The sequence below is a fragment of the Pleurodeles waltl genome, chromosome 4_2 (genome assembly GCF_031143425.1).
Source record: "Pleurodeles waltl isolate 20211129_DDA chromosome 4_2, aPleWal1.hap1.20221129, whole genome shotgun sequence".
Taxonomy (NCBI): domain Eukaryota; kingdom Metazoa; phylum Chordata; class Amphibia; order Caudata; family Salamandridae; genus Pleurodeles; species Pleurodeles waltl.
Genome location: NC_090443.1, coordinates 419,956,637 through 419,980,995, shown reverse-complemented (window position 1 = coordinate 419,980,995; position 24,359 = coordinate 419,956,637). Strand labels below are relative to the sequence as shown.

At 46.1% G+C, this 24,359-nt stretch overlaps 1 protein-coding gene across 1 annotated transcript in view; it reads left to right on the top strand.

Moving 5' to 3' along the window:
- Window positions 1-1,010: 1,010 nt before the first annotated feature.
- Window positions 1,011-24,359, top strand: part of LOC138292840 (macrophage mannose receptor 1-like) — a 37,680-nt gene continuing 14,331 nt past the window's right edge. The window contains exons 1-7 of the mRNA XM_069231654.1: window positions 1,011-1,829; window positions 5,402-5,503; window positions 10,275-10,388; window positions 17,719-17,781; window positions 20,446-20,847; window positions 22,033-22,178; window positions 24,044-24,153. Coding sequence (XP_069087755.1) covers window positions 1,733-1,829; window positions 5,402-5,503; window positions 10,275-10,388; window positions 17,719-17,781; window positions 20,446-20,847; window positions 22,033-22,178; window positions 24,044-24,153 — 1,034 coding nt within the window. The 5' untranslated portion in view covers window positions 1,011-1,732. The remainder of the gene's footprint in view (window positions 1,830-5,401; window positions 5,504-10,274; window positions 10,389-17,718; window positions 17,782-20,445; window positions 20,848-22,032; window positions 22,179-24,043; window positions 24,154-24,359) is intronic.

The following is a 24,359-nucleotide window of genomic DNA, read 5'->3' as shown; positions in this document are numbered from 1 at the left end:
TTTTGCAAAGCCCATGAGAAAATGGATTCTTCAAACCAGGTTCTCATTGCTGAAACAAAGGAGTTGTGGCATGACGGTGGCAGTGACTGGATCAGAGCCGACCCACCACTGGGCTAGCTTCTCTCATTTTTGCCATGTGATGAAAGAGCACCCTTTCTGAAAGGCAGCACCCATCACACCAGGTAGTACAACTGCTAACGATGAGTAGTGGTAAAACGGGGAAAATAGTCTGAAAAAGAAACGAGACGCTTACAGACACCATAAAATGGTGGTACTAGAGTGGCGCGTCTTCAAATAAACATTTTTAAGCACATTTAATTTTAACACAGAAACAAACCCGATATTTCAATGGCACACACAGGCCTGGGCTTTCTCAGGGCAGAGTGCGTATAGCGACGCCTTGTACCTCTGGTGTGTGTCGGCCTACAGTGGTTGCGCTTGGACGCAAATCTTGCTAATAGCAGGAATCTGATTTGGTTTAAGAACATCGGAAATGTCAATATCCTTTAATAGTTCAATCTCTGTGTGAAAGCTGTCCACTTTTGGGCCAGGTCGGTTTCTGCCACTGTATTTCACCAATCAGAGTCTTCCTGGTGACTGACCTTCGTGGCACTGGTATCGCGAACGATGCAATTTCTACAATATTAGGAGATACCCAATATTGCGAACCCGTCTTCTGAACAGCTAGTTCTTGGTTTACAGTCCTCTGACGCCCAGGCGGAGCCATGGTAGCTGCCTTATCACTCCCACAAGTAGAAAAATAAAAGAAATAAACTTATTGCGAGAAGTGTAAGTTTGACGTTTCCTTTGTTCTTTGTGCCCGTTCTCTGTGGCTTCCGCCCACTGCCCACGAGGCCTCTGGCGAGAGATTTGCCTTCAGGATGTAATGTTTTCCAATTAATATCTCGTCTCTCCGGCAGCTCTTCTTCCCTCTCTTGCACATTATCAGCTCACAGACACTTCCTCCTCTTCAGCATGAGCTCATCTCTGGGTGCGACCAGGCTGCTGTCATGCGACATTCAGAGATGATCTATGTCCCAGAGTCTTCAGAGCGGGAAGAGGATCTGGGCCCATGACCACTTGATGGATCTTCACTACAGAATTTGTGGCTATGCATTCGTACTGAGGGGTCTGCACCCAAGTCCCACCTAAGGTGGTCTTCCTACCAGGCTCTACAAATTGTTGTCTCTTCACAACAGGATCTCCGGCTGGTTCACTTCCGCAGGGTCTTTGCACCAGGACCTATACACTTTTCCCTCTGCAGGGGCTCTGCAGGCCAGGATCCACCCTTGTGTACTCCAGAGGGGGTCTTTGGACCAGGATCTCCAGCTTGTTCACTTCTGCAAGATCTTAGCATCAGGATTTACACCCCGCACCACCCAGAGTGGTCTTTGCACCCTGATCTACAATTGATCCCTACTGTGGGGTCTTCATACCACAATCTCCAGTCCTTTCTCTCCTGTGGGGTCTTCCCACCAAGGTATGCAGATTGTTCCCTCCTAAGTGGTCTGTGCATCAGCCTCTGCAACTTGTCCCTCCTGAGGAGTCTTCGGACTACAATCTCCAATTGGTTCCGCAAGAGGGTCTTCACACAAGGATCCCCTCCCTGTTCCTTCCTTGTGAGTCTTCACACCAGGGCCTGCAGATTGTTCCCTCCTGACGGCCTCCACACAAGGATGTTCACCCTATCCCCTTTTGAGGGGTTTCCAGTGCAGGGGTTATAGGCCACGCCATGCCACCCAAGACTTGGAGGAACATGTATGGGAACGTTGAGGTCTTTAACCAGCTGGAAGGCCAACAGACCTCATATATACAGAACCCAGAATCAGGTAATGTGTTTGCTACTTCAACCCGCATTCATCACCTCCTGTTTGCTTTGCAAGGTCAGTGGGCTTTAGGTTCTATGGCCTCCTTTGACTTCTCTGGTGGTGCAGCAAGTGCATTGTCAGGGACGCGCTCCTTGGACTGGCCCATGATGCTCTTGGTGTGAGGCTCTCTTAAGTACCGATAGCACGATCTGAGCTGACATTCACTCAGCGACTTTATGCTTGTCTGTATCATGTACAGTGCTCCTCTGCCTTTTGAGCCAGTTTGCTTAACAAAAATGCTACATACTCACATCCATTCATTCATACATACTTACATCCATCAGAAAGAAATGTTGGAGTCTAGAGTCTGGGGGTGTTTCAAGGCTCCCTCTTCTAACCTTGAGTGGCAAAAGTACGCAGGCTACCCTTGTTTACAGGGCCACGTGACATCCTCTTTCTTTCTGGCTTTGTTTGGTATGTAGGGAGTTGTGTATGGTCTTCCAGAGGTAATGAAGCACACCAGCTATCGGTTCACTCTGCCAGAAGACCTGCACAACTAGCCCGGGAGTGGTAGAAGAACACAATAACCTTTTCGTCAGTAGGGAACCTGACACAACTTTTTGTTGCCTCCAGAGTGGTTATAGAGGAGCTGCACGTCACTGTTGGTGCTGATATCTATTCATTCTCGATGGCCCTTGATACTTTCAGGTAGATTATTTGTTACCTCTAAATGCCCCGTGCCCCTGAGAGAACCTTCCACCCTGTGCACGTCTTGTTCAATTGTATCCTCCATCCTCAAGACAGGATACCCTGAGGATAACATTTCACTTACCATTTTTCTTTATGCACAGCTTGTTAAAGATAGGACCACTTTGGTGACCTCCTAGAGACAAGCTTCTATCAATGTAATCTGGGGTGCATCTGTTGGGGCTTCACCACACACCTTCTTTGGCATTTATCCCTTGTCACTCCTGATGCTGACTTCTCCTTTGGCCAATAATTGCTTAAGGTATTTTCATTTAAACTTTGTGGTGGTCCCAGCTGCTGATCCCTTTAGGGTTTGTTTGCTCGCACCAAGATCTTCATGTGCGTAATGGCTTAAGTAGCTGGGTGTGGAAGTGACTGAAAGTTACTCATTGTGGTATTGTCTGTATTCCTAGCCCTTTACCAATTTCAGTGACAGCACCTAGCTAGGATATGCCCTCTCATCTGTATTTATGTTAAGCACAGGGCACAAGTCCTAAAAAAAAGAAGTGGGGGGACTAACCAAGGTATGCAGCATGCGAGTGACATCACGGCGCATAACATCGCATGTGGCACTACAGGAATTGACTTTACAGGAAGTAACATCACAAGTGACATCAGATCTTAAGACCTCACACATATGTTTAGCAGGTCTATCATAAGTATATTTGAGCACATTATGAGTGTACATGCAAACACTCCTAATTTAGACAGAAGACTCACGTTTACGTAAGATACACATAAAACAATGTTGGCTTTGGTCAGCGTGTAGCTTCCTTCACCCAGGGACTGACCAAACTATCTCCGCCAGGCATTATAGCACATGTGCAGCGCATTTCCATATAGATGAAATTGCTTTAGCTGCTTGCACATGTAATGCCTACCTGACGTGAGGTAACGCAACGCCGGGCAATGTGCTGCCTTGCGTTTGTGCTTTTTAAAAACATCAATGCAAACAAGATTTGTGTGGCACTGTAAATTCCAAAATAGATTTTGCACCAAGGTTGTGCCAGAAAAGTGACGCAACTCTGATGCAAAATCTGTGCCTCAACTTATACATTTTGATGCATTTTTATGAATGGGTTGTGCCATGCTTGCACCATGCAGTGAAGTATATGCGTGGGGTAAATGACTACATCATATTTTTGAAGCAATGGAAAGCTACTGTGTGTGGCTTTGAATGGTTTCAAAATATGAAGTAAGGCAGCGCAGCACAAAACGCTGAATTGTCTTACTCTCTCCTGGGAGGCGTTCCATGGGCATTGTGGTGGGTGTTCCCAGTCAACTCCCATGGATTTTGGCTCATCCCCTGATTTACAAGGACTTGTAAACCTGGGAGTGCACCAAAATCTTGTGCCTGCCCAAGAGAAGCGTAACTAGGAGAAATATCTTTATTTCTCCAGGTTTGTTCCTCTTTCTATGTATGCTGCCTGGTGCAGCACACATAGAAAGAGGAAAAAGCCTCTCAGGGTTATTTTTGTGCAGGAAGGTGTTTCTTACTGCACAAAAACAATCCTGCATGCAGCGCAGGTATCCTTGCACCATGGTGAAGCATGCCTGCGTTGGTGCTAGTCTGCCAAAAGGGTGCCAGCGCAGGGGGATAGGACAGGAATGCGCTGTATTGGCTAAATATGGTACATTCCTGACTATTCCCTGTGACACAGCACAGAACACCAAGGTGACTTGCTGGGCTGCCCTGCGCGACAAAGCACATAAATATGGGCTTTGTTTTGTAAAAGCTCTGCCACAAAAAAAATTGCAAATCATGTAATATGCGGATGACAGATTATTATTTTAAGTAGATAAGTAAACGAGTTACTGGTATTAACACATAGATACTTTTCCTTAATTGCAGTTAATAAATTGTAGTCCTTCCAATATAGCACAGTGAGCTATGAAGGATGATATGTGACTCCTACACCTTGTAATCCTCACTGTTTTATGTAACATATCCTGAATATTGATGTACAAACGTGTTTGATTTACTGTCAATGTAATGAGTATGTGTGATGTAAAGTGCACTGAAACCCTGCATTTTGATGAATAGCGCTGTAATGGAAATAAAAAATATGAGTATTTAAATTGTTATTTTATGTAAATACTGGGACAGACCTATTTGACATTCTTACAGTGCATGCAAATCTCTCATATTTGACATTCTTACAGTGTATGCATATCTCTCATATGCAGAGACTGAACAAAGTCAAAAGCATGCCTCTCTTAAGTATGTGTAATGTGCTGACAAGCTGTGTGACTTTGTTGCCCTCCACAGCACTTGATGCTAGGTGTGAGGCTCCAGTTAGCTTCCATCCAAGGACACTCCAACAAAAGGAGGCCTAATGGCCCCTTTAATTTGGCCTTAGTTATGGGCCTAACTGTAGTCTTGAATTGGAAAGAGCCCCTCACCACCTGCACGTTGTTGCATGGATTGAAAACACAATGTGCAGGTGCTGCTGAAGGTGTCCCAGTGTCTGAAAATTACACCGGGACAAATTCAGCGTTTTACAGTGGGGCCAAATTTATTAGTAGTGTGGATGGCATCCACCCTGTGAAAATATGGGTGGAAGCAGTCCACCCGTATGTTCCACTGACGTGCCCTGGTTCAGCGTGTCTTGTAAGACTTAAGAAGTAGGAAAGTACCTAATGGAAGGCAGAGTCAGACGTGTGGAGAGTGGGATAAACCGACCGATTGGGCAAGGAACAACAATGGGCTGCCTCCAGCTTGATCCCACCACTGAGTGAGAGGGGATGTCTAAAGCAGAAGGGCAGAAATGGTACAAACATTATGTTATATCTGTATTCGAGTGGCTATTGACTGGTACACATGGCACCTATTCTTTCATTTCTAGCTGACTATGACATCTATGAAGAGGAGAGCATTTATGAGCCCATTCATGGCCTTGAAGTAACCAATAAAAGGACTCACCATGAGAGGACTCCGCGAGTATCAGGTAAATTATTAAATCCCTTGGAGTAACTTGATTGGCTTAAGCGCTCTATATGCGATTTCTTTTTTTTTTTTTTTTTAAAGCGCAACTACTCACCTGTAAGGGTCTCAAGGCACTAAGGTGGTTTGTCCTGTAAGCATCAGTTGAAGAGCCAGGTTTTAAGGTCCTTACTGAACTGGTGCAGCAATGGTGACTGCCTTAGGTGCAGGGGCAAGGTGTGCCAGTTCTTTGCCACGAGGTAGGGGAAGGATCTTTCACCAGCCGAGGTCTTCCATATGTGGATTACAGTGGCTAGTGCTTGTTGAGCAGAGCTGAGAGGTCTAGTGGGGGAGTAGAAGGTGATGCAGTGGTTGAGGTGGGTCCTAGAGCGTGGAGTGCCTTGTATGCATGTATGAGGAGTTAATTATTTTCTTGATAGGAATCCAGTGGAGGTCTCTTAGGTGATTGGAGATGTGTTTGCAGCGGGGGATGTCCAGGATGAGTCTGGCAGAGGCGTTTTGGATGTGCTGTCGTTTCTTCAGGCTCTTCCGGGTGGTGCCTGCATAGAGGGTGTAGCCATAGTTGAGTCTGCTAGTAACCAGAGTACAGGTTATGGTTCTGTGGCAGTCCTTTGGTATCCATTTGTAGAGCTTCTGGAGAAGCAAGAGTGTGAAGACAGGAGGATGCAACTGAGTTGACTTGGCAGGTCATGGTAAGCAATGAGTCCAGGATGAAGCTGAGGTTGCATGCGTGGTTTGTAGGGGGGAAGGTGCTGAGGTTTGGATGGCCACTGGGAGTAGTCCTAGGCTAATGTAGAGGGTCCTAGGATGAGGATCTTGGTCTTGTCATAGTTGAGCTTCAGGCAGCTATCCTTCATCCAGGCGGCGACAGCTTGCATACCGTTGTGGAAATTCTTCTTGACAGTGGTGGGGTTTTCGGTCAGTGAGATGATCAGCTTGGTGTCATCGGCGTAGGAGATGATGTTCAGCCCGTGGTTCCTGATGATGGATGCAAGCTTGGCCATGTAGATTTTGAAGAATGTAGGGCTGAGGGAGGAGCCCTATGGAACTCCGCAGCTGATCTCCGTAAGTTCTGGCAGGTAAGGCAGGAGTCTGAATCTCTAGGTTCTTCCAGACAGGAAGGAGTGTATTCATTGTAGGACCTTTCTGTAGATGCCAGCTGAGTGGAGCATCGAACAGAGGGTGAGGTGCGAAACAGTGTTGAATAGATCCAGTAGGATGAGGGCTGCTGTATAGCTGTGGTCAAGGAGTGAGCGGATGTCATCTGTGGCGGCAAGGAGGGTGGGCTCCATACTGTGGTTGCTCCTGAGGACTGATTGGGAGATGTCCAGGATGTTTTTGTCCTCGATGTGCTTAAGGAGCTAAGTGTTGATTGCCTTTTTGATGACCTTGGCTGTGAAAGGCAGCAGATAGATGGGGTGGGAATTCTTGAGGTTCAGGGGGTCGGCTGTGGGTTTCTTCAGGAGCGGTTGGATCTCGGCATGCTTCCAGTCCCTTTGGAAGATGGCTCTATCTATAGAGCAGTTGAGGGTGTGGCAGAGCTTGGGTGTGATGGAGGTGTTGGCTTTCTGAGGGTGTTGGTGAGCTGTTCCTCTGTGATCTGGTTCCATTTTCTGCTTGGGGATTGGAGTGTGCGGAGGTGGATGGTCGGTAGGGTGATGGTTAAATGGATGGAGTGGTGGTCAGTTCAGTGAAGCATGAAGGTGTTGTCGACGGTGATATTGTTGCTGGTGGAAAAGATGGCATAGAATGTGTGTCCAGCGATGGGTGTTGGAGAGGTGACCAGTTGCTTTAGTCCTATTGTGACGAAGTTATTAAGCAGGGAAGCAGTGTTGGTGTGTTGCCGTTGTCAATGTGGTAGATGAGGTCGCCAAGGAGAAAGTAGCTCGAAGAGGTGAGAACGTGAGGGGAGATATCAACGATTGGGTCGCTGAAGGCTGAGCTGGGGCCAGGTGGCCTGTAGATGAGGGTACCACGGAAGGTAGACTTGAGGGTGGTGTGTATCTTGAAATGGGGGTGCTCCATCAGGGAGGAGTCTACTTCCTCGTTGGTTGTCAGGCAGAAGGTGGATTTGTGTACGATGGCCAGGCCGTCTGGGCGAGACGGCTGGTCTTTGTGGAACAGTTTGCAGTTGATTGGGATGGCAATAGCAATGTCCAGTGCAGACGCCAGGGTTGTCCATGTTTTGGTGAGAAAGGCAATGTCCAGGTGAGTGGAGCCTATAAGGTCCCAGAGTTCTATGACATGTTTGTGGAGGGAGCAAACTTTGAGGAGGATGCAGCTAAGGTGCTCTGGGTTGGTGTTCAATGCCTCAATGGCGGGAGGGTCCTGAGCTTGGAGTAGAGTGAGGGTGTGGTGGCAGTAGAGGAAGGAGAATGGTCCATGGGTGTTTCTGGGTTATGCAAAATGGCAGGCTGTGGAGCATCATGTGTTCAGCGCATGGAGGTTCTCCAAGCTGTAGCAATGGAAGGTCAGAGGGCCAGGGTTTGTGGCACTGGGTGCGGTCCAGGCGTGGATGGGCGCAGGCGGGCTTGCCTTTGGCGTGCCAGCTGCACAGGCTCGCAAAGGCTGTCATTAAGCAGGGGATGGAGGCGGGGGGTTCAGTCAGCTGGGAGGGTGGGCAGGGCCACAGGGGCAGCAGGGAATGGATCATGGGGAAAGTGAAAGGCTGAAAGGAAAAAGAAAGAGACAAGAAAGAAAAGAAAAAAATAAACAAAGATGACAGAAAAATAGAAAAAGAAAAGTGACAGCAGATGCTTACACTCATGGCCACTATGCCACCAGAGATGAGGCTCAGGCGGGGAGCCTGTGGGTGGAGGTGGGCTTCAAACAGAGTCTGAGAGCCGGCCAGGCTCTCAGTTCGAATGCAGCAGAGGCAGCAGCAACAGGTGGAGCTGCACAGAGGAAGTTGAACAGAAGCTGACCAGGAGGTCAGAGGAGTCGCCCTCACAGTACGCAGCCAGCGCCATTAAGAAGGGTAGGGAGGCGGGGGTCCATCAGCTGGGAGGCGGGAGGGCAGGAAAGCGCTTCGAGGTAGGTGGTGAGGCCGCAGGGGCAGCAGGGAACGGAGCATGGGGAATGTAAGAGGCTGAAAGGAGAGAGAAAGCAACAGAAAATAAAAATTAAATAAAGATGACAGAAAAATAGCAAAAAAAAAGTGACAACAGCTACTTGAGCTCAGATGGCCACTAGGCCACCAGGGATGAGGCGCAGGCGGGAGCCTGTGGGTGGAGGTGGGCATCGAACTGAGTCAGGCAGGCTTTCAGTTCGAATGCAGCAGCAGCAACTGGTGGAGCTGCACAGAGGATGGTGTATGGACGCTGACCAGGAGGACTCTTCTGATGGAAAGAAGGGACTGCTGTGCAGGTGTTCTAATACGTTGAGATGTTGAAGCCTTTTCCTTGTCTTTGATTATTTCATTGATGGCCACATACCTGTCAATTGCCCTACCCTTCTTACCTATGGATTTAAGTAGCTTTTTAGGAATACAGAGGTGATTGCATGGAATACTCACAGAGACCCAACCACATCGCAAAAAACTAACATACCAGTCGTTAACCATATCATGCCATACCAGGCAAGTCAAATGGGGTGGTGGGTGGATGGAGTTTGTTGTTTTTATAGTGTGCTTACGTAGATCCGTTGTGTTTTAGTGCTTTCTATATTATATTGTTAAGTTTGTGTTGGTCTTTTATTATTTTATGGTAATGTTGTATTGTTTGTTCTGTGTTGAATAGTGTTGTGATGTTTGGCAGAGCTATTATTTGTGTGTTTGCTTGCTGTTTATGTATGTGGTAGTGTTTTGTAGTGTGCTATTTGTTGAGATTTTTCATTTTCGGTCATCATGTTGTGATGTTCAGTTTTGCTGTGTGCTTGTATTGTTGCCTTAATAGTATACTGTTGTAATATTATGTTGTTGTGTATTGGGTTGTGTTACTGTGGTGTGCTGTATCTTGTGGTGTTGTTTTTGTTTTGTGATGAGGTGTTCATATGTGTTGTTGAGTGGTGCTATATGATGTTGTGGTTTGTTAATTTGAGTTGAACAGAAGTTCAAGTACTATGCGAAACTCATCTCTAATATGATTTGTATTTCATGTTCTTGAGTCGTATCCCTGAAATGGCTCTAGCTTGATGCCCTATTTTGCGCTTTCTGATGAATGTCTGGGTCAGTGTCTTTTTCTAATTTCCCAGTCATTGTTCACCCCGCCCCTCTCTCTGAGAAAGCTGACGTTTCATGTTTTGCTCCTCTGTTTCACTGCTGTAGTTCAGCTCGATCTGTTCTAATTTCCCTGATTTGGTTCAGGCTTTGTAGCTTTTCCTTCTGGAATGGGTCAGATTACATGTCTTTCTCTGAGCTACTTGGTAGTGTGGTTCCCTGACTCGTTCACCTCACCCGCGCCCCAGTGTGGCGCAGAAACCAAGTCCTTTTTCACTGTTCTGGTTCCACCTCTATCTTGTTCTCGTCTCTCTGGTATGGGTCACGCTCCATGTCGTTTCCCTGTTTTGATTGGTATTGTTTTGAATCCATGTCTTGTTCATCAGTCTCTCTCTTGTGTGATTCGAGATCAATGTACTGTTGTGATTCCGTGTGCACTCTTTCTGATATATTTCAAGCCCCATGATTCATTTCTCTCTCACTTTGATATAGTTTATGCTCCATTCTTCTTCTTTTATCTGTGGTGCGGTTCAAGCTCTATGGTGTGTTCCTGACCATGTTCTGCGACTCAGGCATGTAGACTGACATTGTTTTCTTGACTTTATTTCCTTGTTTTCAGTTCTGAATTCAACCAGGAGAAATAAGGCTCGGATACTGCTCGTCACACTCGCGGCTCTGCTGACCATCTCACTCCTTCTAATCTTCCTGCTTCTGGGACTTGGATTTGTGAAGTGTAAGTGATGCAATTTCGGGGTGAAACCGAAGATGGGCCATATCCCCAAACAGCCTCACCAATCTTCATTATGATTATTGTTAATAATCTTCATTTCTACTGATTTCTTATTTATTGTATCATAAATGCCAGTATTTAGAATAAATCTAATTCAAATCTTCCTACATGAAATATCAACGAAAACTCGAGAGCAACTCAAACAGGTGCTTGTTCCAGTCTTTGCGTTTTCTTGTAAATTTCTCTAAAACCTTTGCCTCATTTCGGATATTTTTTGGAGCATGATAATATCATGCGAGCATTGGAAAGTTGCTCAATTATCTTTGGCAAGGGCCAAGTCATATTTCTGGCTCTGGGTTTCAGTAGTTTAGTTTCTAGTTGTTACCCTAAAATGGACTGACTTCCTTAGCGGTGTTTCGTGCTTATCCACACATGAAAAATTTAGTGAAACCTGTGTCTTGGAAAGTTTATTTGATCCCTTCATCTTGGAAGAATTATTTGATGTTCTTTCACCTTTTTTGTGGTCTGATAAAAGATTTGAGCATTTAATCGTTCATTGTCGTACGTGGCTGTGAGCTGTTCTTGTGGGAAATAATTTCAGCTTTTAAAGCTCGCTGCTACCTTTTCTTATTTGTTGACTTGTCTTTGCATAGGCCTCAAATGCTAAACCTAAACTGACTCCATCTTTCCTGTCTCACGTGAACTCATTGCTACAGTACTAATACGTGTTCAGGCTTCAGCGACTAATAGGGGTATTTGGCAGTGCTCAGCCTCGGTTGGCACGGGAACACTAGGGAGTGAGATACGATATTGTTGTTCTGTCATTTGCATGTGCTTCTCAAAGTTGCATCTGTGATGGGAAGACTGCACTGTTTAATAAATATTATCAATGTATCAGGGAAGAGTTGTTACATGTATAATGATTGCACATCTATTTGTTCTGCCTGAGAACTGGACTTTAGAGTAAATTTCCATTGTTGGACGAGGGTATAAGTACCTGTGATTTTAGTTTTCTTTTGTCAGACACAACCTGCTGGAGCTCCAATGTGATTCAGCTGAATAAAACGTGACTCTCAAAGAATGATACTGCATATTAATTTTATTTAAAGTTTGGGCGTTAGACAGGTTTCTTTTTTTTATGACTTTGAATGTTAGTGTCAGGCTGAGTTGATTCTAGTTGAATAGGACAAAGCAGGTTCAGCATGCCCTGAGAATTTAGTCACAAGCCCACTTTAATGCCACTTTCAATTACTTGTTTTTGTCCCTCTGTTTTCAAAGTAAACACCAAATAGGGCAACCCAATGGTCCCCCATGAGACTTGGTATAATGTATATGAAAGACATAAGGGGTTCCTGAAGGAGTAATTTCAAAATGATTGTAGTAATATGTAATGCTTAGCATGAAATAAATCCAGCCCCTACTTCAATGAAGGAGAAGAGAAGGTCAATGCAGTATAAAGGGTACGTTTAAGTGTGTTCAATATAAGATAGCATCCAATTTCAATGTATTTTTATGATAATTAGTTTTCTCAGTACTAAATCAGTTCAACATCACTGTAAAGGCACTCACCCCTCCCCCCCACACACACACACTCTGAGATACAGCCACGCTATTTAATGTAATAGCCCATGTGATCAAGGGCTTTTTTTTCAAATTGTATTTATTGAATTTACAAACTTTATCAATTCATCTAATATACAAATTCACAATTAGTCAACAGTCAACCAAATGCCTCCCTTGAGCATGCAATAACCCAGGTCGTAGTTCAGCCTTTCCTTCGGTTACATAGTCCAGACAGCGTGGTGTCATACGACCTGTGGATGAAAGAAGGTGGCTAGACAAACGTTCTGCACATACAAGGCTACACAGGAAGATTGGCTTATGCAAACATTTAACAAAAGAACTAAGTAGACCTCTTGTCCCCAGACATTAAACTTACATTTATGTGTACTGCAGCATGTGTGCACCAGTCTTTCCAGTCTTAGAGTGACCTTCTGCCAGAAGGTTGTAATCACCGTGTAGGCCCATGTCATGTTTAGAAAGTCGGCATCCCTCAGAGTACACCTGGGGCAGAGTTGGTTACTAGTTGCAGCGATTACGTTGAGCCTATGTGGTGTAAGACACTTGGTATGTAGGTAACTTAATTGCACGAAATGAAACGTGGTGTTCCTAGACACCTGGCTAGGGTGGTCCAGTATAGTGGCCCATTAGTCATCCCTTAGGTCTCACTCCACTAAGCCCTCCCAGTGGGTTCTCGGCTTCATCAAGGCGGTCAGAGACCTAGATTACAAGGACCTATAAAGCCAGGATATTAATATGTGGCCTCCTCCAAACGTAAGTGTTATTTGCACGGTTTCTTGGTGCGGTTGCTCTGTGTGGTTCTGCTCCCATAGGGTTCACAGGGAGCATCACAAATTGGCGTATACCAGGAATTGTGAGAACTTAGAAGTCACTCTTACTGACCATGTTCTCAAAATCCCGGAATTTCCCATCTTGGTAACAGTCGCTCACCATCTGAATCGCAGCTTCTGTCCATGCTTTCGGTCGCCTTGCTGTGAAAAACCCTGCCTGAACACAGGGATGCCCACCAGTAGAAGTGCTGCTGCGTACAGCAGGCATGGTGCAGTCTTGAGGATAACTCTCTCCCAACAATGCAAAGTTATTTTAAGCAGTCTTGGTGCCCACACTCCCGAGGTTTGGCGCTACCAAGGCTCCCTCCCGATCCTTCTCACTCGTTACTTAGCTCTGCTAGCCCCTGGCCATCTAATCATTTGGTTATCCATTGCAATTGTGCCACTAGGTATACATATTGTAATTAGGGATACCAAGACCTCCCTCTTGGTGGGTGCCACAAAACACCCAGCAATGCCATATGTCTCCCACCATCCCATATCAGCTCCCTCAGTAATGTGTCCAGTTTCCTAAACCATGGCTGGGGGATTCAAACCAGGAGGTTCGCGAAGTTCTTTTGTATGCGTGACAGCATCACCATTTTAGATAGCACTCTTAAAGTCATTATGGGTAACTGGAGGGAGCACCAGAGTTCACTGTTACCCTTTAGGACGCATAGGGGTTCCTCCTAGAGATTTTTATGACTGTGGTAAACTGTCAACCCAAGGTATGGAAAGATTCAAGATTCAAGGTTCCATTTCGATGCCCAATTCTGCCACCACAACAGGGGCTTGCTCTAGGGATGGGGAGATTGAAAAATCATAGGTTTTAGACCAGGTGGTACGTAGTCTAGAGAATCTAACCAGGTTGCTGAGGAACTACACACTCCATGCTAAGCCTTCCTCCACATTTTGCAAGTACAGGAGAATGTCATCTGTGTACAGTGAAATTATATGATCACTGCTATGTATTGGTATTCTGTCCCCTCAGCTCTCTCACCATACTATGCTGGTGAAGGGTTTGACCGCCAGTGCAAATAACATAGGAGAAAGAACCTTGCTTCATCCCCATGGAGATAGAAAATGCTCCAGAAATGCAGGAGCCAGTCCAGACTCTTACATTTGGGCCACATATAGTACTGTAACTCATTGAATCCACCCCCCTCACAGGGTCATGCACAGCATCACCACCTGTAGCTAATTCAATTGGACTGTATCAAATTTATTTTGTGGGTGAGCTTACAGCATCTGGGTTGCCCTCCATAGGTGTCTCCTCAAGGATCCTACCAAGTTGCCTAATATTTAGGGAGGTGCTACACTGGGGTATGAAGCTGTTCTGATTAGGGTGTATTAACATCGATAGACGCTGGGGGAAAAACTCCACCAGTATCTTACTGTCAATCTTATAATTTAGCATAGATAGGGGTTTGTACAAGGGGCCTGTAGCAGCTTCCTTCTCTGGGTTTTTGAGTAGAGGCAAGGAGCTCCTACCTAGTGGGGGCAGGTAATCCACCCCTGTCCATCGCTTCTTTGTAGAGTCCGGCAAATGCGGTGTGAATCCTGTTGCATACTTTTGGTAAAATTCAGTGGGAGTCCATTAGTACCAGGGGTTTGTTCCTCTGGAGGTCTTTGATGGTCATTTTGATTTCCACTGCAGTTATCGGCACTCTCAGGGCCTCTCTTGCTTTGGCTAGGATGCACTGTAACACCACCCTATCCAGAAATACTTCAGTCCCCTCCTCTGTCACCTGATTCAGTTGTTGATACAGGCTCTCATATTACTGCATAAATTCCTCAAGTACATCGAGCTGTGTAAGTACCTCCATCCCAGCTCAAGTTTTATTTTAGGTGATAGGTGCTTTCCTGCCTTCAGACCACACCAGCCAACCAAGCAACCTGCCCACCCTGCCCCCCTCTGTGTGGTACTGTGTGATGCGTTCGGGGTGTGTGAGGGTGCACAGGTGCCCCAAGACCTTTGTGTATGTCCATGGCTTCTAGAAGTGCTTCCCTATCTGGTAGGACAGTGTGAAATCTCTGTTTTTGGTTGCAGTCAGTACCTTCCAAAGTAGTGACTTTGTTTTCTAAAGTCTTCCTAATGCCAATAGCCTGGTCCAAACAGTGGCCCCGAACCACCACTTTAAAGGCCTCCCATTCAACACAATGGTGAGGTGTGATGACTGACCTGATAGTCTTCCTGTATAATGCCCCCCAGTGGATCCTTGAACATGAGGTCTTGCAGAAAAAGCACCAACAGCTTCCACGTGGGAATTGGAGCCACTCTCATCCCCCACTGCAGCATCACAAGTTGGGGGTTATTGTCTGAAAGTGTGTGACGCAAATACTCTGCCTCCGTCATCATGCCTGTGAGTCTGTTAAAACATAGCAACTTGTCCAGCCATACGTATAGGTCAAATACTGGGAAATAAAAGGAGTACTTTCTTTGCAGGCTGGCATTCTTGTTGCACTGTATGTCTACCAGCTCCAGTAATTAGTCCAAGGTGCGAAGTTGCGAGCAAGGCTGAGTATGAGAGAACTCGTCAACAGTGGAGTAGAGCAGTTTAAGTGCACATCCCGGAAGCAGTTAGGGGTTGATGTTAGAGCCCTAGACTCCCTCTGGCAGCCCGACTTGGATGCGTTTTCTCCTGCTGTGACCCTCAGAATCCTCTGCCCTGCGATCCGGGGTCTCTACTCTTTGCAGGAGGGTCGAAAAATGTGTCTGGAGGGTGTCCACCAAAGGCTGCACCTGTCCAAGTATGTCATCATAGCATTTGACATTATTGCCCAGGCGTTTGTGGTCTTCCTGCAGGATACCAAGGTCCAGCTAAACTTTGTCTGTTTTAGTCTCCAAGACCTCCCTGCAAGAGTTGATAGTTCTTAGTATTTGGTCCAGTGTGACCTCTGGGCTACGACCGGAGGTCTCAACAGCATCTTTTGGGATCTTCTGGTGTTCTCTGTGCAGGAGGGTGGTGCTCTGCTCTGGCCTGCCCTTTGGGTGCCCTCCTGGGTATCGTCGCTCCCCCCTCTGCTCAGGGTCTGGGTCAGAGGCCTTCTCCATTAGGGAGATCAGCAGTGTATAAGTGCCAAGTGTTCTGCGGCATGTCTCACCTCAAGAGGTGCGCCACCATATGCCGTTTCCTGCTCCACCTGAGCCTGCACCTCTGACATCATCTTTCAGTGGTGCGAGCATGGGGGCCACAATACTCTGGTCCCTGATGATTGCACCTGCTCATGAGCCCAGGTGGGGGAGCTGCTTCAGAGGGGGGGCTTTCTGTTTTATACTCTCAATGGCACAGCCTCGCATCATAGGCCTCTCCGGAGTTCCCCAGCTCCACACCTCACACATGGAACTCTACCATCTCCAACCAATTCACCCAGAAAACCCTGACATCCCACCATGCAGGACATGGTGTGAGGCAGCATAGCTCCAGTGCGGCAGTGTACCTCTCTTTCCACCGTAGTCTTCAGTCAGGGCTTTAGCCTTATTCTTATCTGCCAGGCCGTTTGGCCCTGAGCAGCTATCTTGGCCCAATCAGCCCTGAAACCATGTTACAGGCAGAGCTCCCCTTCAGCAGGGCAGACCGTCACTGTCCCCGCTTCTCAAAGGCTTCCCCGCTGGGGTGCCACCTCAGTCTCTCAGCTGCCTCGGCCTGAGCATGGATTGTCTCCAGGGCAAGCCTGTGGCCCTGCTTGCCATACTTCTGCTATGGTCGCGACACCTGGGTGGTGGATGGCCGCAGACAGATTTTCTGGTGCTGCAATTTGGGGGAAGCAGATAAGGGCAACTTGGTCGGGCTGCAGGCCCTCAATACACCAGGATGGCGAGGGATTCTGGGTGGTGGCTCAGGAGCTCATGGGAGTACGGCTGTCTTTCGCACCTCTAGCCATGATAATGCCTATTGTCAGTGCGAGGTCCGCTAACCCATATTAAGTTCATTTAATATTTTTTGTATTCCTTATAATGTAGGGATCATGATATGACGTGGAAGGCTGATGTGGACATTTGTTAACATTTCGATCTCCTACATCAGCAAGTAAATGAAACCATCCTGAGGTGCTGAAAAACACAAAGGGCCGACCCTTTTAAATCACAGTGCTCATGGAGATAAACATGTATGTGTAGTACCTCCACTGTGAGGTACACACAGTCACTACAAGTCAGTGTTTGAATAAATTCTGAAACATGAATTAAACTCTTTTCAGGCCCAGACCTATCTGATATGTATCATTGCATGGTGCTCCTCTTACAGCCGCAGACATTTTAGGGAAGTATTAGTGTTGGTGGGAATGGAAATGCCTCTGTTTGTGGATGAAGTGGTAAATCTTCTGTAGAAAGATTTGCCATTAGTAAGCAATGTTTCAGTTCAATTACTACTGCCAGAAGGTCAGCATTGTGCAGGATAAATCTGATGAACTATTCGCCACCTGGGGGGAAATCCTTCAAGGGAGTTTTACCACTTCCTTCACAAATCGAATGATTTCCCATTTCAACCCAACTCATTATCAAGCCCTTGGTCTCCACCTGGTCTATAACCGGGCACTGGGCCTTTGATGCTCTTTATATTTTTTGCCTGTTTGTAACACCCTCTGTGCCTCTAGTTATAATTTAAATTAGAACCACAATTGATCCATGTGAGTATTTTGTCACTGTTTTAGTCGCCGATGTCTCTGGTCCATAAACCAAGATCGTATATCACAATATCAAGGTCAATAATATCGCTCTGCATATTCATTGATCGCAATATATTGTCTACCATCATCTCTTGGTATGCATATAGAGTGAAATATAAATTTACTGTTCTTAACTCCAGAGCTACTTACCTTGATGATATGTTGGTGGTTGATATTGCAAAGTTTATATAAATGCAGATCCATATTTAAAGTTTTATATTGTGATAAAACATAAGCACATATAATGCCAACTCTGAATCTTTTTCTATTTGTAGATTCTGCTCTGATTGCAGAATTGCAGGAAATAACATCTGAAAACGGCTTCCTGCGAAGTTACGGTGAGTTTAAGACTGCTCGACAATCATGGGACACAGTGATTGGTGAAGGTGGGCTGCCAGTGAAAGAGTTGTTTTCTGAGAGGAAGGTGGACACCAATAGGCCCAATGAATTAGGCATGTTCTGGTCTGGAGGAAGGTAAAAGCAACATTGTTCTGTTCTAGCTTGAGCAAAAGGTGACATTAGCAACACAAAAGGATGATGGACGGAGTGCTGACAATGCAAACACTCACCCCCAGTCACAGATCTGGGTTTAATCCATCTTTCTTTTGCTCACCATGCCACCCCAGTTTGGACCCAGCCATATGCAAATCAGTCTTGACCCTGTTCCTCGTGGGAACAATCCTGCCCGAACTGCCAGACCAGGTCCTCCCTGGACCGGAAATAAGCATCCTGGGACCGGTTTCAGGGTATCACCCTTCTTCAGCCAGGCTAGCTTGATTCCAGTGGCACAGTGAGCAAGGGACCCACATCTGGGCATACCCTTCCCACTTAGGGCGACATTAGCAACACAAAAGGATGATGGACAGAGTGCTGACAATGCAAACACTCACCCCCAGTCACAGATCTGGGCTTAATCCATCGTTCTTTTGCTCACCATGCCACCCCAGTTTGGACCCAGCCATATGCAAATCAGTCTTGACCCTGTTCCTCATGGGAACAGTCCAGCCCAAACTGCCAGACCAGGTCCTCCCTGGATCGGAAACAAGCATCCTGGGACCGGTTTCAGGGTATCACCCTTCTTCAGCCAGGCTAGCTTGATTCCAGTGGCACAGTGAGCAAGGGACCCACATCTGGGCATACCCTTCCCACTTAGGGCGACATTAGCAACACAAAAGGATGATGGACGGAGTGCTGACAATGCAAACACTCACCCCCAGTCACAGATCTGGGTTTAATCCATCGTTCTTTTGCTCACCATGCCACCCCAGTTTGGACCCAGCCATATGCAAATCAGTCTTGACCCTGTTCCTCATGGGATGGATTAAACCCAGATCTGTGACTGGGGGTGAGTGTTTGAAAAGTTTCAATACTCTGTCCATAATTTTATTTTGTTTTGTGATGTTGCTTTGTGCGCCCTAAGTGGCAGGGGTATGCCCAGACGTGGGTCCCTTGCTCGCTGTGCCACTGGATTTAAGCTAGCCTGGCTGATGAAGGGTGATACCCTGAAACCGGTCCCAGGATGCTTGTTTCCTGTCCAGGGAGGACCTGGACTAGCAGTTCGGGCTGGACTGTTCCCATGGGGAACAGGTCAAGACTGATTTGCATATGGCTGGGTTCAAGCTGGGGTGACGTGGCGAGTAAAATAACGATGGATTAAACCCAGATCTGTGACTGGGGGTGAGTGTTTGAAAAGTTTCAACACTCCGCCCATCATTTTATTTTGTTTTGTGATGTTGCTTTGAGCAAAAGGTGGCAATGTCTCAATTCTCGACTATTTCATTTTCCTACCTAGATTTGATGGACTGGACACTTTGAGACTAATATGCATGTTAGCCGTTGGATGTCTGTATGAGTGAATATCTATATATATATACACACATACATACGTATACACTGCCTCGGCTTCTGCTGGTTCTAAAGTGAGCCTGACTACATATCCCTATGAAGAAGTGAGCCAAAATGATACCATGAGTGACTCCTGATATGTGGGCACAGTACGATTTCTTTGGACTTTTCACATGGCCCTGCTGCCTTCCTCCACTTCAGGGATGTTCCTGTCGGCTCTCCTTCTCATGTAAAAGATGTACTGAGGGAAAGAGAAGGGTAAGCCATTTGATTGGAAAACAAGGTGCTTTAAAATATCATATTTGAGATCCCAACTTGAACAAAGTCACTAGTGGCACCTCTGAAGAAGCGGGGATACAGCCGGCTGATCACTATTCTTTCGTGGCTTTAGTCCCCCTCCTGCTCTTATTGCTCATTTGTCCTTTGTAACTCTTTGGTCCGTTCTCAACTCCGATTAACCTATTCCTAGCTCCTCATCCTGTTCCATGGTCCAGATCCTTCATTTATTTGCTCTCTTTGGAGGTTCTTTCCACCTTTTCTTTGTTTCTCTTGTTGTTCCTGAGTCATTCCAGTTCATTGTCTTTGGTTCTTTTTATTGCTCTTATTTCTTTTTTCCCTTTCCTGTTAGTTGGCTCTGGTCCTTCCGTTATGGCTCTTGTCTACCTTCTCTATCCATCTTCTCTGGTCTTCCTTTCTTTCTCTTGTCCATTGCTGCGTTTCTGATTCCTTGACTCAAGTCTTCCTTTGTTTCTCGTGTCCCAATTGCCTTTCATCTTCCTTGGTGCTGGTCCTTTAGTCCTTGCTTTCATTTTTTGTTCTCTTTCCAGCTGTGGGGCTCTGGTATGTCCATTCGTTCATTGCTGTTGTTTTCCTGGCTAAAGTACCTCGTTTGCCCCTCTTGTTCCAGTTTCTTCTTCATATTCCTTGGATATACTTGTGTTATTTCTCTTCTTTATTCCGATTCTCTTGCTGCTCAATTGTCTCTGAATACAACTGAACACATTCTTGATTTTTCCTGTTTCTTAGGCTCTGTAGCAAGATAGTGATACTTCACAGTACGCCGACCTTGAAAGCCAGCCATCTTGTTTAGTTGGCTTGCCTCCAATTGTGAACTCTGTTTCATGTTACATACTTCCACAATTTGTTATCTCTTTCAGCTTCCAGCACCTTCCAGATCTTTAATGAAGCCCACAACAAATGTGCAGAAGTGAGGGACAGCCGCTATATAACAGCTGTGCCCTGCGATACCAACTCAACTGGGCAGCAGTTCCAGTGGCTCCCTGGGGGCAGGCTGCTGAGCATGGCCACCCGCCGGTGTGTTGGAGCCCCGAAGAAGGCCAGCAAGCTCCCCGTCTACCTCTACCCATGCAGCGAACACAGTGAGCTCCAACGGTGGGAGTGCCCCAATGACACGCTGCTCGCCCTCCGAGGGGCGGAGCTCTACTTCAACTACGGCAACACCCCCCTCATGCTGGTCATTCTGTACACGAGAACTGGACCTTGGAGCCGCTGGGTCATCCACGGGACCCACAATAGCGTCTGCTCCTGGTCTTGTGAGGGTAGGTCCTGCAAACCAGTGCGCTGTTACCTTTATGAAAGGTTATAGCGCTCGTGCTGACCCTTCTGCATATTACATCATGCTGCTGCATGCATTGTAGGCCTCATTAACTCGATAGTACATAAAGCCACAGACTATGGGCCCAGCTGCCTCTTCTGTGTACTTAAGGACCTAAGCTGCCTTTGCTATGATCTATAGTGGGGGGGGGCACAGTCTCCGTCACGTACTATACTATATAGCATAGTCCACACTACACCTTCTGTATCGATGAGTAAATGTACTATCTTTTTACCCAACCAAAGTAGCCATGCTGCACTGTGTGGAAGGGAGAGAACAGAACTGAATTGTAGCCATGATATGGAACTGTTTTTGTCTCTCCCTGCACTACCCCTCTTGAAGGTGCCATGCAGCAAAGCACACACCCTTGCACATTAGTCCAAGCATGTTTGTATCCTATTGAGGGGAGATTTTGTACTGAAACAAGTCCCTTCCGATACAAAAACTATGCCTTAACACTTTTCCTACTTTGTATGTGTGCTGTACAGTGCAGCACCGGTGTAAAGTTAAAAAAACATGGAGTTTAAAAACTTGCTCCTGTCTTGAGGATGTGAATGATTTTGGTAGAAATCCCTGGGAACCAATACTAGCGCTAGGGATTTGCATCAAAACCCATGGGTGGTCGCATATGGATGCCCATGTAGCACCCATGCAATGTCACCTTGATGCAAAGTAGCATGCTAATTTGGCCAACTTTCCAATGCAAATCCTGATTTGTGTTGCAATGAAGATACCGCCACAACAATGCACCCGGTTTGTGTTACAGAAGTAATGCAAACCTGGTGCAAATTATTAGTAAATCTGGGCTATAATAATTTTCCCACATTTCTAGTCCCAGGTAGCGCACCAGCTGCCTATTCTATAGTTTCTAGGGTCATTGCTGCCTCTTTCATATATAATATGACCTGCACTCTCCTCTATATTACGACCCCTGCTGCCTGTTCGTATGTTGGAGACCCACACGTCCTTGTACTATAATGTCTCCACTGCCTCTTCTATATGTTGAAGGGCCCTCTTTGCTTCTTCTGCATGACGCAGTGCCTCCTCTGCAAATCACAGACCCTTCCTTACAGGTGATGCACTAATTGTGTGCCAATCTAAGGCCAAGATGTTATTTTCTCCTCTGCAGGATCCTCGCCCTGCCAGAGAGGGTGGGCCTTCTTCCAGGGTCACTGCTACTACTTCTCACACTCTGCAGACTCTTGGGGTAGTGCCAGCCAGTGGTGCCTTTCCCAGGCCTCTGTCCTGGTGACTATTGACAGCAAGGAAGAACAGGTAAGTGAAAACATCTCTACGGCCATAGCCACGCAGGGGTATAGTGAGCATCACCACAGGTGGGAGCAGGGACGAAACCTAAGAAATGTCCTGGTGCTGTTGTGCGCATGGGTGGTCCAGGTGCAAAGGATTACATTTAGTGACACATAGGGTATGTGCAAGCAGCATACATTGGTAAAAGTGTGATAGAATATAATGGCTTATTTACAGTGTTGTGTATTTTAGGGACATAAGGCTAACCGGATAGAATTACATGGGAGCTTGAGTTGTTTTAAAGCATTTCATGAGAATGCACTGCAAATGGAACAAAACGTATAGTCCCTTTAAACTCGGTGTTGTTAATGGTTCCTTTCAGTAGCTTTCAGAAAATATTTGTTTGAACAGATGCATGCATGTAAAATGTGATTGCATAATTAAAAGTGTACATTAGGAAGTGTATCTCACCATCCCTTCTTTTTAACATTGTGTCTCCAGTATGTTTGTTACACTTGTGACCACTAATCCCTCTCTCTTCACCACTGCATTGCAATAGGGGCGTGCTGCTTTTTTTATCTAGGTCTTGAAACCGTGTTTCGAATTCGAGACATTACAAATGCAGTGATTTGTATAGAAAGTGCAATTAAAACACTAAAATGCGCCTATGAAGAACAAAGAAAAAACAAAGAAAAAAATTTCAAATATAGATATTTATGTACTAATGTAGCCTAACAGGGTATCCTTAAAAAACGAAATAAATGGTCGAGATGACTGACATTTACGTGCCACACCCCACACCCGAGCAATGAAAACAGCCACGCGCTGGGAGTACAAGTCAATATGGGCTCAGACTCGCACATCTTAGTGTGCAAGGTGCTGAAAACGCTGTTTTCATTTGAAAAAGCAATGGCCGGCTAAAGTGTCACTCACGGCATGCGACCATCTGGCAAACTGGATTGTGCCCATAAACAGTTATTTTGTGCGCGCGCATTTTGAAGCCAACAAGCAGGAGAACATTTTAAATATTGGTTTGATCTATGTTTATGATAACATGTACAATCTACTTTAAGGATTAGTCACTTGTCCCCCCAGGAGAGAAGCAGGTAAGGCATTAGAAATTGTTGTAAATAAATATTATGTGTAGCCTAGTTGGGGTGAGTATCTTTGTTCATGTACATATGTGCCTGTTACACTGCTTGGAGTTTGCACAGGTCCTCGCATACTAATTGCACAGCTCCGGGGTTACCAGGGTTTCAAAATAATTCATATCCTTGTTCACAGATGTTTCCGGATTGCACAGGTCCTCATTTCCGTAATACACAGCTCCTACAGTGCACATGCTCTCATGTCTGCATTACACAGTGCATGGAGTGTGCAGGCCCCTGAATCCATATTACACTGCCAATGGATCTCAGTGGTTCCCTATTAATATTACATAGTCCAAGGACTACACAATGCCTTGCATCCACAATGCACATGTTAATGAGTGCACAGCTCGTGGAGTGCACATGCCTTTGTATCAAATTATACACCTCATTCAGTGCACTGACCCTGACTGCAGCGTTACATAGTTCCCACACCCTCATACCACAAATGATATGAGGGCATGTCATGTTGTCATGAAGGTCACAGCCCTTCATAACAACATGACAGGTCCCAGAATGCCAGAGCAGCATTTCCCATTATATAGTGCCTGCAGTGCACAGAGTATCATAACTACATTACACAGCTTCTTGGCTGCACAAGCACTCCTATGCATGCTACTCAGCTCCTCCAGTGCACAGGCCCTTCTTTCCACATTATGCAGCTCTCACAGAGTGCAAAACCCATCTTAACACATGAAACAGCTATTGAGATGATGACTAAAATCGATGTCTGGTGCATTGCAGGCCTACATTGCGGAAGCCACCAGAACCAGGTTCTTCTGGCTCGGACTGACGGATCAGAGATCTGAAGGGTCGTGGCAGTGGATGGATGGAACAGCCTTGTCTGGAACGAGGTAATGCACCTGAGGTTTTAGGGTTGAGGGAGTGGTGTGAAGAGCAATTGGGGGCTGAGGTGTCGCAGTTAGGTTTTCTTGGGGAGGGGATCCTAATTGTTGCGATGCTGGGGACAAAGTACCTTTCTTACTGGAAACTGTGGATTTCACTCTAGCACAAGGCACTATTCCAGATGTTTTAAAAGTGGGCCATATCCACCATCTAT